General features: G+C 35.3%; 1 protein-coding gene and 1 long non-coding RNA gene across 3 annotated transcripts; one reads left to right on the top strand and one right to left on the bottom strand.

The window, feature by feature from the left end:
- Window positions 1-291: 291 nt before the first annotated feature.
- On the top strand, window positions 292-2,528 carry LOC125609040. The gene is made up of 2 exons (XR_007339540.1): window positions 292-1,668; window positions 2,047-2,528. It is a non-coding gene; the product is annotated as an uncharacterized LOC125609040 (long non-coding RNA).
- Window positions 2,529-3,612: 1,084 nt separating this feature from the next.
- Window positions 3,613-15,440, bottom strand: LOC106359094 (probable 2-oxoglutarate-dependent dioxygenase AOP1). Of its 2 annotated transcripts, none has more exons than XM_048779817.1 (3): window positions 13,191-15,440; window positions 4,011-4,326; window positions 3,613-3,910 (listed from the first exon to the last, which is right to left on the bottom strand). In XM_048779817.1, exons 1-3 carry the CDS (start codon window positions 13,580-13,582, stop codon window positions 3,662-3,664), a joined length of 957 nt encoding a protein of 318 aa, XP_048635774.1. In that variant the 5' UTR covers window positions 13,583-15,440; the 3' UTR covers window positions 3,613-3,661. The 2 variants fall into 2 exon arrangements, with proteins under 2 accessions (XP_048635774.1, XP_048635773.1); XM_048779816.1 differs by having other exon boundaries at window positions 3,993-4,326; window positions 13,191-13,835.
- Between the last annotated feature and the right edge of the window lie 149 nt (window positions 15,441-15,589).

The raw sequence follows: 15,589 nt of genomic DNA, 5'->3' as shown, positions 1-15,589 counted from the left end.
ATTTGATTTACCGTATATACATTAATTAAAATTTTGAAATGCAACTTTCATATCGATTTTATTATATGATTTAGTGTATATATTATAAATTTAAATGTGGTTTTATATCCAACTTTACTAAATATTATTAAAATATTTTAAATAATAAAAAATATAAAGATAATTCTATTATAAATAAAATAATGATACAGTGATTTGTTTGTATTTATATAAAATGTATATATATATATATAAATAAATTATTAATTTATGATTTTAATGAGATCATATATTACATAAGTTTTTCTAAAATATTATTATCTTATTATTGATTTGTGTCATATTTTGGATTATCCCAATTTGAAACCAAAGAAATTTAGTAATTTACTGTATTTATTAATTTAATGAATATCAATTTATAGAGTTTCTATTTATATTATGACTATCGAATTTTGTATTATAGCCACATGTGATTTGCTAGAGGGTCCATTTCATAGGTTTTTTTCTACATTACCAGAAAAAGTAAAAAATACATCTTCCAAACATAACTTTCTTAAAGCTTAATATTATGAACAGGTAAACCCAATTTAAATAAGAAAATTGGGCTTATTGACCCAAAAAACACAAATTTGATATTCAAAAAAAACTAAAAAAACAGAAATTCACTAACTACCCAAAACCGCATGTTCTCTCCTATTTTCTCCTCCTATCTCTCTCTACACTCTCTCTATAAATCTAATTTCAATTTTTTTTTTGTTATTTGGCAAATAAGCCCATTTAAATATGCATAAAAATCCACCTTTAGTACACTTACAAAAAAAAATTGTAATAACCACTTCACCTTTCTAAAACTCAAAAAGTTCTGCAAGGTAAAAAAATATCAATAAAGCTTTCACAAAATTAACATGGCAGTGGTGTGTTTTTATGCTAACTCTTGGTTGGGAGCAATCTTTCTTTTCTTATTCTTTATTGTAAGACTATTTTATTGTAAGACTATCGTATGATATATAATGATTTTGCTTTTTAGCGGTTTTTAATTTTCTTTCACAAAGTTGATTTGTGTTGGATTTCTCTGTATCTGGAAACCACGCGTCTGTGGTCGGATGGTCAAGGCGTTCCGTGGATCTCTAAAAGGATCCGAGTTCGAATCTGCACTACACCAGATTTCCACACGCGTGGCCACCGGAGCTTTCACATTCTCTCTCCGGGAAATGGTTTACCATTTTTTTTTCTCTGTATGTGGAAGATATCATTCACCATTCTACAACTCATTTATTATGATATGCAAACCGAACATTAAAAAAAAGAGCCAACAACATTTATCATTGTTCCATTAAAGAGGAGGAGAGTGGATTCAATGTCGCATATAGCTGTTATCACAAGGCGGTTTCCATGCTTACCTGACATGATTTTGTAAAATTCTCTTTTTCGGCCGTTGTTTGAGGTCATTTTTTTCTTGTCTGAAACATAATTCACATTCCCAAAAAGCTTCTATTTTTTTCTCTTAGGTCAAACACAAAAGCTAGAGAAAAACAGCTAATCTTGTTCTCTCTTTGCAACGACGGCTAATCAAGGAAGCTCAAGGACCCGATAGCTTACGCAAAGATATGTCGCGACTTTAATGTGTTTTTGTACAGAAAGGGACCTCCTTTCACCTTCATGCCTTACATTCTTCATCAACACAACGAGGTAATCTAATCAAAATTAATACATTAACCCAAAACAAAAAAAATTATATGTTATGTGAAAAAATGATCCTTATATATGATGTATGTTGCTTGTTCTGAAGAGCCCAAGACGTAGAGAAGTAGATTAGATGTTTCCAGTAATTGATCAAAAAGCAAGACCAATAACGAAACCAAAGATTTTCCTAAGTCTCATGTGGAAATAACTTAATCATCTAGGGTAAGGGCTTGTTCTATCACCACACAATGAATGAAATTGCTACACAAAAAAAAAACAGAGTGATAAACAGTGTTTTGTTGGTTTCTAACCTTTATTTTGAGATGTTTACTGAGTCATAGTATGTGGTTCCGAGTCTTTTAATTCTTTATCGATTCTTTTCAGGTATTAGGTTGATTTGGAGCATAAGATGTCGAATTGGGTGTAAATGAGCAAATAAAGATGCAGAACTATGCAGATGCATAAAAAAGTTTAGATTTGGATATGGGTGACATTCCATAGTACCAATGAGCTCAACTTTTGATACAAAATAAGAGCTTGAGTCAGCTTTCCAAAGCCGCCGGTTTGAGATCGATTCATCAAAATTTCTGTGTGTATTATTGAAGACTGCTCTGTCTGCCGCTTCAATACTAGAAAAAAGGGAAATTTCTGTTTTCTTATTTTGGTTTGGTTAACCCAAATTTCGACCAGCACGAAAATAAAATTTATATTTGCTATTTTCATCCATTTTTTAAGCAAATGCTTTTTCTACTCTTGTTATACTTTTGCTTTGGAGATTTGTAAGCTTTGGGGAGACATTCTATACTCTTTATAGAGAAGATTTCTGAACCCCCTTATTGATTTTATTGCCATGATTTTCCCAGCGATTCGTTGTGCTATGATTTATAAATCTGAGTAGTTCATTAGTTAGGTTTACGGGTTTACGGGAATTCTTGGATTGATGATTATGATTTGTTAAAATAGGGAATAATCTATTAGTTTCTTCATCTAGGTTGATCTTAAAGGTTGAACTTGACTATACACCTTAATCCTGATTCATAGGTTGTTTTATGCGCCGAATGAACGAACTTAGATGAGCAAAATATTTTTAGTCAATGGAAGTTGATGTTAGAGAGTTTCGTGAACATATCAAACTTGATCTTATTGCATGTTTAGAATCTGAAATTCAATGGAAGTTAGTCTCTAAGATTTTAACACATATGGTTTAGTACCGCATAAGTAGGCTGGTCTAATTAAGTGATTTAAGTCCTAGAACGGTTCTTAATACATTCCATGTTAACAATCATATCTTCTAATCTATGCTGAGATTTCCAAAACCTGACGTATTTTATTTATAAGCTTAAATCGTTCTTTGCTTTCTATTTTTACATTATTGCAACTGGACTACAAACAAACTTTTTTTTTATCTTTTTTTTTTAATCTTTTACTCTTTTATCTTAGTTTGACTCAATTCTTGAAGAATTGTTGTGTAACCTTGGTCTATGCGAATTCGATCCCTAAATATTATTACTTGCTTCGCACTTACAGTCTGAATTTAGTGGTTAAAACCTGATCACATCAGTTTTGTAGCAATCCGGAACTGATCTGGCTGTTATTATGATTGATCCCTATGAGAATGTTCTTTACTTCCACGCTGACTCAGCTTCTCCTCTCGCTTGGGGTTTAATTTGATCATTGCTTCCCTTGCTCAAGTAAACAACACACATCCTCAGTTTTATCTCCTTTTAAGGTTCATGTTTTGTTGTCTGATTGATTAAAAGCTTATGAATTCGTGCCATTTAATCTTTGGTACTCGAGATCATGTTTAAATTTCTTCCTCTCATGTAATCGATGTAAATAATAATACTAATGGAGCTTCTGAAAGTTAGGTTTTATTACAAGCTCAAGAGTCAACATGGCAACCTAAAGGTAACAACAGACCAACTCAAGAGCAAACCAACAAGTGCACAATGATCAAATGAGGCAAAGTTTTATTTATTTGCAAAGGCATCACGAATTTTCAAAGGGCACAATAAGCCTTGAGAGCAGGCAGATCTCTCTTCTTGGTGTCTATGTAGGTAAACTTAAAGTAATCCTCAAAATTAAAAGGCTTATAAAGACGAGGATGTTCATCATCAACAATCTCCTCAGGCGCATTAATAATAAGTCCTTCTTTAGGACGCAAGAACAGTCCAGCCACATATCGATCTTTTTTCCCGGTTATAACCACATGGTGAAGCGGAGGATGTACCCTACCGTTCAACAGTACCTGCAAAACCCATACGTATTATATATATGTCAATCACATAATCAAATTGTGTAACTTGAGACTCAAGGAAACTTGATTTTACATGAAGAGAAGCTCCAACCATAACAAGGTAAGAAGAGTCTTGAGATGGCTTAGCTTTGAACCACTCTTCACCGTCTTTGGCTCTGATCTCCAAGCCATCTACTACGTCATTCTGGCAAAGTATTGTGAGGAAATGTCTATCGATGTGAGTGTCAATACCTACATCCTCTTCTGTATTATCGTCAAGTCCTTTGTATTTGAATAAATGAAAGCGGTTCTTTGCTGAGGTAAGATGTTCCTCTACGTATTTCTCAAGCCCGAAACTTTCCATGAGCATTGTCCTCACCTTCACGTTTAGCTCTATTAACTTCTCCGCAAACGACTGAACAGTATTGCTGAAATATACCCGTAAATCTTAGTATTTTTTTTATATTTGATACGATACAACTATTTTGACGAGTTTTAAATTATTAAAGCAAATCATATATACACATATATTTTTTACATATTAAATCAAATATTACATCTTGCTATGACATATATAGGGTCTGACTGGTGACCATTCGGGAATCAATAGGAACGAATAAAAAAAAAATGTACGGAAACAAAATATCAGGAATGAAAATGAATGGTTGTTCCTTATCAAATTTAACAAGGAATAATTTTGTTCTTAAATTCTCTACAAAAAAAAGAATGAAAGGGAATGAGAAGGAATTATTATTCCTTGTAAATGATGATTTTTTTTAGGAACGTTAGGGAATGCATTATTCCTCACTGTTCCCTGATCACCATTCATAACCTCTCATAAGGTTTTTGAAAATATAATAAATGCTTTCAAAGCAAACAAAACAAAAACAGGGAGATTGCTTCTTATAAATGATTGGCTAAGAGATAAACAATATTTTGAAACATATTTATAAATATATTAAATTACAAGTAGAGAATTGAAACACATAATTTGTTTATAAACAATTATATCCCATGCTATTGACCTTACTTATTACTAAAATTTATCCATATATTATGTGCATCCACTACAAGAAAACATCGGGATACTGAGGGAAAAAATCGTCGGTATGTCGTCGGAATAACGTTATTCCGAGGACATACCGACGAAAAAAGTCCTCGGAAATAACTCCTCGGAAATTCATAATTCCTCGGAATTCCGTCGGAATTTTCCGACGGAATTCCGAGGAAACAAAATTCCGAGGAAACTCCGAGGACACAATGTTCGTCGGAAGGTTCCTCGGAAAATACCGAAGGAATTCCGATGGTCCAATCCTCGGAAGTTTCGACGAAATATTTCTCGGAATATTTATCGGAAAATTCCGAGGGAAGAAAGTTCCTCGGAAAATTCCGAGGAACATTTGTTCCTCGGAAAATTCCGAGGAACTTTCTTCCCTCGGAATTTTCCGAGGGAATTGAGTTTCTCGGAAAATTCCGAGGAATCCTTTCCCTCAGACAATTCCGAGGAACTTAATGTTCGTCGGAATTTACCGAGGGATAAAAGTTCCTCGGAATTATCCGAGGACCTCCATTCCCTCGGAATTTTGAAAAAAATTATTTTTTTAAAAAATTTATTTTTTTAAAAATTATTTTTTTTTGGAAAAAAATTAAAATTTTTAAAATTTAAAATTAAAATTGAATAAAACATAAAATAAAACATAGTAGATAATATTCAAATTTAAATAAAACATTCAGAGTTTTTGGAAAAAAAAAAACTACGGGTCTTGAATGTTCGGGAACGTCTCGTTCGGGTACATCCTCTTCATCATGTCCATCATCTGCTCGTTCAGCCTCTTCTGGGTCTCATAGCCCGCCTGTTGAGCTGCCATCTGAGCCTCCAACGCAGATATCCGATCATCCTTGTCCTTCAGCTGAGCCGTAAGAACTTCTGGATCAACATACGCATGTGGTGCAGAAGAAGGAGCAGCCGACCGGGAGCGACGACCCAAACCGACCAAACGTCCCTTTTTCTTTGGAACCGACTGAAATATAAATAAAACGAAGTTAAGATAATTTAAATTGATGATAAAATAAAAATCAAGAAATAATTAAATTGAACTTTTAAAAAAAAAAACTTACCGATTCAACGATTTCGTTGATTCGAACCCGAGACAAGTTGGTCGAGGCCGTCGAATCGTCATCATCGGTTTGAAGCTGAGACACTTCGTCATACACCTGAGTCTGGACCAGGTCGACCACGTCCCTCACAAGACCATCATCAATCTGGCCGGTCTTCTTGTTGGTATACGCCCTTTTCATAAGGGCGAGATCATCAACTGGGTGGCCTTCATTTTCTTCCGCCTTGAAAAAAAATAAATTAGACAAACATTAGAGATTTGAAAATGCAAAAAAAATAAAATTCTGAAACTTAAATAATTGAAGAAAAAGCGGTTGAGCTTACCATGCGATCCGCCAGAGTGGCAATAGATTGAGCACCCAAGTTATGCTTGTAGATGCCCTTTCCTTTACGGTCGCTCCTGCGGTTGTTGGAGTTGGTGGAAGAAGTTTCTTTCGTCTCTTCTTTATCCCAATGCGCACACAACTCCTTCCAGACCGTGCCGTTCATCGACTTTGGGACCTTTTAATTTAAAAAAAAAAGTTTAATAATTTTAAAAATAGTTTAATAAATTAAAAATTGTTAATAAATTAAAAACTACCTTGTTTACTTCCCACTTCTTCTTCCACTCGTACATCTGCTTCCCATAGTTGTCCATAACTTTATGGACAAAATGGTGATAGATAGAGAGCGTATCATCGGCATTCCAGTTGAATTCTTGCTGAAATAGTTTAAAAATAGTTTTTAAGCACAAAAATATAATAGTTTAAAAATTACAAAAATCGTCGTTTTAATAAATAAAAAATAGTTTAATAATTAAAAAAATAATTTAATAATTACAAAAATAAGTTTTAATAATATTTAAAATGTCTAATAAATATATAAATTAGTTTAATAATTACAAAAATAAGTTTTAATAATATTTAAAATGTCTAATAAATATAGAAAATAGTTTAATAATTACAAAAAATAGTTTTAATAATATAAAAAATATAATTTAAAAATTAGAATACTTACCGCAAACTGCTGAAACCACAGATGCTGCTTCTCGACAGGGAAGTGAGTGAAAGTCGGATGTCCGCTGTCGAGGGCCGAGTACATCATACGGTTGATCCATGCGCTGATCCCGTTCCCGGATCGGTTGAACCTAACAAAAAAAATAAATTATTAATAAAAAAATAGTTTAAAAATTAAAAATAGTTTAAAAAATAAAAGTTTAAATTACCATGTTTGACCATGTCCATGTGGATACTCAGTGAGATAGGGAAGATGGTCACGACCGGGCTGTCGAACCAACTCCGCAACCCTCATCACTCCCAGAGGACCAGGTGCAGCAGCGGGACCAGGAGCGGGTAATGGAGAGGGAGATGTTTGGTATGAGCTGTGGGGCGAAACGGAATCCTGAACATGGCTGGAAGAACCCCGAGACTGGCTCCCCATACCACCCCGGCTACGACGCTGGCGAGGCCGGATCTGATCATCATTAGACCTGTAAATTAAAAAAAAACATATTTAAAAATTAGTTCTAATAATTTTAATTAAAAAAAACAGTTTAAATTAAAAATAGTTTAAAAACATAGTTTTTAATCACAAAAATATAAATAGTTTAATAATTAATAAAAAAAGTTTTAATAAATAAAAAATACTTTAAAAATTTTAAAAATGTTTAATAAATATATAAATTTATATTTTACATATAAAATACAAAAAAAATGTTTTTAAATATTATATAAATGATTTTTAATCTTAAAAAAGTTTTATAGATTTTAAAAATGTTTAATAAATTTATAAATCATTTTTAATTACAAAAAAAAGTTTTAATAAATAAAAAATAGTTTAAAAATTTTAAAAATGTTTAATAAATATATAAATTTATATTTTACATATAAAATACAAAAAAATGTTTTTAAATATTATATAAATGATTTTTAATCTTAAAAAAAGTTTTATAGATTTTAAAAATGTTTAATAAATTTATAAATGAATTTAAAATGCAAAAATAGATTTTATATACAAAAAACGTTTTCAATATATAATTATATAATTTCAAATTCGATTTTTATAACCACAAAATTGATAAAAACTAAAAAAAAAATTCAAATCAAGTGAAATACATAATCAAACTCCATTTTACACAAATCTACCATTCACCCTAACAAAATCTATAAATCTCATTCCAAAATCATCAAATCTACTTAAAAACCATACAAATCTAACCTAAAAGAGTGGGATAGGGTTCTTACATGATTATGGGGGAGGATTAGGGGAGAATCGCCGGAAAAACGGGAGAGAGAACGGTGGAATCGCCGGAAATCGCCGGAATCGCGAGAGGAGATGTGCAGCGGCGCGGAGAGAAAGAGAGAAATGGGGAAGAAGATCGGGCTCGCCCTAATCTTATGAGGCGTCCGACGGAAAATATCCGTCGGAATTTCCTCGGAAATATTTTATACTTCCGTCGGAATTTCCTCGGAATTCTATGATTCAATTTTCCCGAAATATTTGGCGGCTTCGTTTACCCGGTTAGATGAAAATATTCCGACGAATCCAGTTTCCTCGGAATACCCTCGGTAATCTCCGAGGAAATTCTGAGGAACCAGGGTTTGGGGTTTTAAAACATCGATTATTTTCGCCGTATTTCATTTCTTATACAATTATAATGCATACCATTGAGGATTCTTTGTATAGATGATCATAAACCATGAAATAACACAATTTCAAAAATAATTCTAAGTATTCCCTTTACCGTTTATTAAAGTGTATAAGTGTTTCTCTTACGTTGTGTGGTTTTCGTTCATGCAATCGTAAAAGTGTTTGTTATTGGATAAAACACCAAAGTTCATAGTTCCAAACATCATAATCTGGTTATGACACTTAATGAAGGTTATATACGTGTTATTCAATCCGTAAAACGTTGTTTTCGATTTAAAACCCCCAGTTCCTCGGATTTTCCTCGGAATATACCGAGGAGATTCCGAGGAAATCCTTATGTTCGTCGGAATTTCCTCGGAATATACCGAGGAGATTCCGAGGAAAAAGAATCTATAATCAAATCCCCATCTCCTCGGAATTTCCTCGGTATTTTCCGAGGAAATTCCGACAAACATAAAGAGTTCCTCGGAATTTCCTCGGAATTTTCCGACAGAATTCCGAGGAACTTGGGGTTTTCAATCGAGAAGATCTATTCCGAGGAAATTCCGAGGAAAACCTATCTGTCCTCGGAATTTCCTCGAAATTTTCCTTTAAAAAAAAAAAAAAAAAAGGTCGAGGCTAGTCTTCTTCCGAGTCGTCATCACCAGATGAATCTGAATCTGGATCTTGGTGAAACTCTCCAATCACTGGTTCATCCTCTTCGTGAACGGCGGCTTCTTCTCCGAAGTCAGTTAAATCGACTACAAGGCCAACTCCACCTAAATCTTCTGCTGCACTTAAGTTGCCGGATGTGCTTGGTTGTAGTGGGTCTTCCAGCTCAGAACTTCCCTGAACTCGGCCTCTCGGGTTGAGTCTTGTAACAGTAACCCATGGATCATCTCTGTTCCTTACCCGGGGGTACTTGATATAACAAACCTGATCGGCCTGAGAAGCAAGAATGAAAGGATCATAATATTGCAGCTTCCGTCTTGAATTTACTGATGTAACACCAAATGCATCTGTTCTCACACCTCGATCTGGAGTGTTGTCGTGCCAGTCACAATAGAAAACAGTACAGCGCAATCCAACCATGCCCAAATACTTGATTTCCAAAATCTCATTTATGTGTCCGTAGTATACATCATCTCCTGATGCAGAACAAACACCAGCATCGTAAGTCGTACTCGAACGTCTCCTCTTCTGAGTTGTGAATGCATATCCTCGAGTACAAAATCTCGGATATGACTTCACAACAAAGTTTGGTCCAACGACCATCTCGCGTATCCAATCGTCAAATGTTTCACCTCTGGCCAAACCATCACTCACATAGGTAAACATCCATCCACCAAATTCTCTCTGCTTCATTTCTTCTAGTTCGTCCTCTGTGGCGTATCTATATTCTAACCGCTTTTCTGCCATGAAAATCCTTTCATATTGAAGAACATCTTCGCAGTTGGTGAGTAAATATGTTTGCAAATGACTGCGCTCCTGATCAGTAAGTCGACGGTCTTTTGGTTTTCCGCTAAGTCGTCCAACGTCTGTGAAAATGTCTGGAACCTTCCAATGATATGTTGCCCGTTCGCCTCTATCATCATGCCGAGCAGGTCTTCTGTTTTTGGTCTGAACTTCTGCTGGAAAGTAGTACTCGGCAAAGTTTGAAGTTTCTTCATTGATCATCTGTGCGACTATAGACCCTTCCACCCTACTTAAATTTTTCACCATCTTCTTCAAATGGAACATATACCGCTCATACAGATACATCCATCTATACTGCACAGGACCACCAAGCTCCAATTCTCTTACCAGGTGAATAACAAGATGCTCCATAACATCAAAAAATGAGGGAGGAAATATCTTCTCAAGGTTGCACTGAATCACAGCTATGTTAGTCTTCAAATTTTCAATACCTTCAAGAGTCACTGATCTTGTGCATAAATCGCGGAAGAAACCACTTATCCCTGCAATTGCTTCATGAACATTTCGTGGTAATAGTTCCTTGAAGGCAAACGGAAGGAGACGCTGCATCATTACATGGCAATCATGGCTTTTCAAGCCAGTAAACTTTCCTTCCTTTCTGTCGATACAGTTACGCAAATTAGATGCGTAACCGTCTGGAAATTCCACATCGTTTGAAATCCAATCAAAGAACGCATCCTTTCCCGCTGCATCAAGTCGGTATATGGGAAAAGGAGCCCTACCACTCTCATCAACATGAAGTTCTGAACGAGCACATATATCGACTAAATCCAGTCTTGACTTCAAATTATCCTTTGTTTTACCTTGAACATTAAGGATCGTGTTCATCAGGTTGTCAAAAAAGTTCTTCTCGATATGCATGACATCTAAATTATGCCTTAGTAGATGATCCTCCCAGTATGGCAGATCCCAAAAAATACTTTTTTTGTGCCAGTTATGTAGGTTTCCAACACCATCTACCGGAAAATGCTCATGTCCACCGACGTCTGGCGTTCTTTCTGCACCAAAATCTCTAAGTTGTGTCTTCAAATCTTTCCCACGAATTTCCGGAGGTGGACTGTCAAACACCCTCTTGTTCTTCGTAAACAAATTCCTACTTCTACGATATGGATGATCTGGTGGTAGAAATCTCCTGTGACAGTCAAACCAACACGTTTTCCTTCCGTGTTTTAGTTGGAAAGCATCAGTGTTATCTTGACAATATGGACATGATAGCCTTCCATGCGTTGTCCATCCAGATAACATACCATATGCTGGAAAATCACTTATTGTCCACATTAGTACTGCCCGCATTTGAAAGTTTTCTTTATACGAAACATCGTATGTTTCAGCACCTTGAGTCCATAGTTGTTGCAACTCATATATTAGTGGCTGAAGAAACACATCAAGTGATCTCTTAGGATGCTCTGGTCCGGGAACGAGAATCGAGAGGAACAAAAACTCTCGTCGCAAGCACAAGTTTGGGGGTAGGTTGTATGGTGTAAGAATGACTGGCCATAGAGAATACTGTCTTCCACTCTTGCCAAACGGGCTGAAACCATCAGTACATAATCCAAGGTAGACATTTCTTCTCTCATACGCAAAGTCGGGATACTTTGATTGGAAATGCTTCCACGCTTTTGCATCTGAAGGATGTCTGATCTCACCATCTGTTGAGTGCTCCGCATGCCATCTCATTGGTTGCGCTGTGCGTTCAGACAGATACAGCCTCTGCAACCTTTCCGTCAAAGGCAAATACCACATCCTTTTATATGGTACTGGAATTCTTCCACTCGTATCTTTATAACGAGGCTTCCCACAAAATTTGCATGAAACCCGCTGTTCATCCGCCCTCCAATAAATCATGCAGTTGTCTCTGCATACATCTATTACCTGATACGATAAACCAAGACCAGCTACGAGTTTCTGAACCTCGTAGTATGAGCCAGGAGCTACATTATCTTCAGGTAGAATACCTTTTACATAATCAGCAATCGCATCCACACAGTCTTCAGCCAAATTATAATCCGTCTTAATGCCCATCAATCTTGTAGCAGATGATAAAGCTGAATGACCATCTCTGCAACCTTCGTACAATGGTTGCTTTCCAGCATCCAACATATCATAAAATCTCCTAGCTTCGGCATTGGGTAAATCTTCCCCTCTAAAATGATCATTTACCATCTGCTCAGTACCTACACCGTAATCTACATCCGTTCTAATTGGATCTTCTAATCTAACCGGTGGCTGAGGTTCGCTAGTACTACCAAGTTCATAATCAGTTTCTCCATGATGATACCAAATTTTGTAACTTCGTGTAAACCCACTCAAATATAAATGAGTCCAAACATCCCATTCTTTAATAACTTTTTTATTTTTACAATTAGAGCAAGGACATCTTAACATACCTGTTTTTGCTTCCGGTTGTCGGTGAACTAACCCCATGAATTCGGTTATACCTTGTTGGTATTCTTCCGTAAGCAATCTCGTGTTCGGATCCAAATGAGGTCGATCGATCCAAGAACGAAAATAATTGGAAGAAGACATGTTTTTTATGAATCAAATTCGTGTGTAAAGAAAGTGAGAGGGAGGATGAAGATATGGTGTGAATGAAGAGGAAGAGGGGTGCTTGTATTTATAGGTGAAATCCTGCCGACGGTCCGAGGAAATTCCGACGGAATTCCGAGGCAAACGGCTAGTTCGTCGGAATTTCCTCGGAATTTTTAAAATCCCCCAACGGCTCTCCAACGGCTCTCTAACGTCTATAATATTTCCTCGGAATTCATCGGTTTTTTCCGAGGAATACTAGTTTCCTCGGTATTCCGTCGGAATATTCCGACGAAATGTGTTTTCCTCGGAATTCCGTCGGAATATTCCGACGGAATTCCGAGGAAGCAAAATTTTGTATTTCCTCGGAATTGCCTCGGAAATGCCTCGGTATATTCCGAGGAATTCATTTTCCGTCGGATCGTCCGTCAGAATACCGCTGTTTTCTTGTAGTGATCCTTTATGTATGTTAATTTAAATTTACCATTTCAAAACTATTTCCATAAATAAATGTTAAACTGTGATAAAACTTCGTTGGTCATGAACAAAACCGTATAAGAAGGGAACCTGAAGGTGATGTTCCCTTGAGGCCAAACCTTGTGAGTCAACTTATTGACAACCTCAGGATTATCTACATCGTCAAAGCCCATGCCTTCGAATAAAGGCATACCCGAAACCTGACCAGAGTATCCATTGTTACGATTCTTCTCTGACTTTGCACTCAGTTTGGTCTCCAATGGTAAATCAAAAACTTCCTGTGAGGCCTCGAACACAGCCTTACGTAGCTCCACTGAAGCTCCATCGAACAAGGCCTCGAAACATCCGAAATCTTCTAGGGCTTTTCGGACTTGGGCTCTAACCGAGTCCCACTGGGGAGTTTCCGGTTTGAGGTTTGGAACCGAGAAGTCAATGACCGGGAGAGAAAGGGGAAGACATTGGGGTTTTGAACTTATCGTCATTGTCTTTCTTCAAGAGTTAAGAATGAAGAGTGTAGTTTGTCTTTTGTGTTCTGTCAAGTTTTAAAAACTCGCTTCGTGTTATATTATAGAGACAGAAAGTCAGATCAATGGAGTACAATCGCATTGTTTTCACATGTCATGAACCACGGGTCTTGTTAAATAATAAAGTTAAGGGTACCCTACAATTCATTTCTATTTATAAGGATAACCATGAAAATATTGAAATTAGGTAAATTGACAACGATGTGAGTTAGTATCACACTATTAAATAGCGTAACCGTTTGAAAAAAAAAAATATAGCGTAAACGTTTCTACTATGCTTTTATTTTATTCTCGAGTGAAATTTAATTAGATATTTCAATATGAATGCATTTTCAGAAAATACAGCCATATAGAGATATTTGGTGCTTTTGTTTTTTTTGGTGCTTTTGTTCCAGACAAAATTTATCATTACCTCATTCCAATTAAAAGCTATGTATTTATTTTTTAATTTCTGTTTATATAATAATTTTATAATATAAGCTAATTCTTAGCCCTGAAAAGAATTTTCGCGCCGATGCGGATCAATTCTTGTTCCAATTTAAAAAAGAAATTGATAAAAGGCTTCCAAATAAATAAATAGAAAGTTATCGCGTTGTTTGTCGATTTCTATTTATTTATTGTTATTATATACTGAGCTACCTAAACTTTCTGACATGAAATAAATTTGGTTTTGTCAATAATTAAACGCTCTATTTATTTTAAGAAAAGACCCTTCATAATTTAGATTTATAATGTCTCCTTGTGTAAATTGTGGTATTGATTAGAATAAGTGGATGATTCGATCAAAGTGGAATATAGACAAAATAAACAACGGTACACCGCACATGGGACACAAGTCGTCTCACATGCCCAGCGATGGCTAACGCTATTATCAAAAACACCCGGTTCGCTCTCGATGCCGTGCAGCTAAACTGCTGATACTAGATAGGCATGATACCGAGAAAAATTGCACGATCCGCAAAGTTAAGTGACAGAATGATAATAACATGTAGTGGAAAGAAATTACACATGTTGAAATAATTAAATAAAAAGTGTCTAAATTTTATTTATAAATTTATTTTTGTTTACTTAGTTTATGTCTATTTCATTGTTATCTGGCTGACATTTCAACAAATTTTGATGCTGAACTTATTTAAGCAAAATGCCCTTTTGTAAGTGTATAACTGCCTAAGAGATAACTGTCTAAAATAAGGCACTCATGACCGGAAAGAAATTACACATGTTAAAATAATTTAAATAAACTAAAAGTGTCTTATTTTAATTTTGTTGACTTAGTTTCTGTCTATTTCATTGTTTATCTGGCTGACACCTTAACAAATTTTGATGCTTAACTTATTTAAGCAAAATGCCCTTTTATAAGTGTATAACTGCCTAAGAGATAACTGTCTAAAATAAGGCGAGCAATTAAAAGTTGTTGAAAAAAAATATATAGACGAAAGTAATTTAATGGTCCACCATCTCAGATGGCCAGCGCACTGCACACCACCCCGCTCTTTAATGCCCTATTTATGCAACTGTGGATGGCTTATTTGGAGACTTGTATAAGCTAACTTTAGAAACTTTCCAAGTTCCATAATATTTTACAGAAGCAAAACTCATATATATCTTCTAATGAATAAGCCAAGTATTGACGTCTACTAAGATTCGTATTAGCCACATAATCTTTTGCTAGAGGGTCCACCTGTTCATAAGCACTACCTAAAAACACATCTTCTAAACATGACAGTTATCTCTAAGGCAATGGATACTTAAGACTTGGAGTCTTGAATACATAAAGGGCACATCCTTGATGGACCAACTATATCAAAATTACAAGTGGCTGAATACAAAGCTGAATCCTATGACAAAGCAAGCCCAATTTACTTAATATTTTTTAAACATTCCACCTGTAATACATTTACTTAAATAATCAGTTCACCTTTCCATTTCACCTTTTTAAAAATTCAAAAAGATCCGCAGGTAAGA

Source organism: Brassica napus, chromosome A5 (genome assembly GCF_020379485.1).
Source record: "Brassica napus cultivar Da-Ae chromosome A5, Da-Ae, whole genome shotgun sequence".
Taxonomy (NCBI): Eukaryota; Viridiplantae; Streptophyta; class Magnoliopsida; order Brassicales; family Brassicaceae; genus Brassica; species Brassica napus.
The sequence above is the reverse complement of the archived record's forward strand: the minus strand, read 5'-3'. Positions and strand labels throughout refer to the sequence as shown.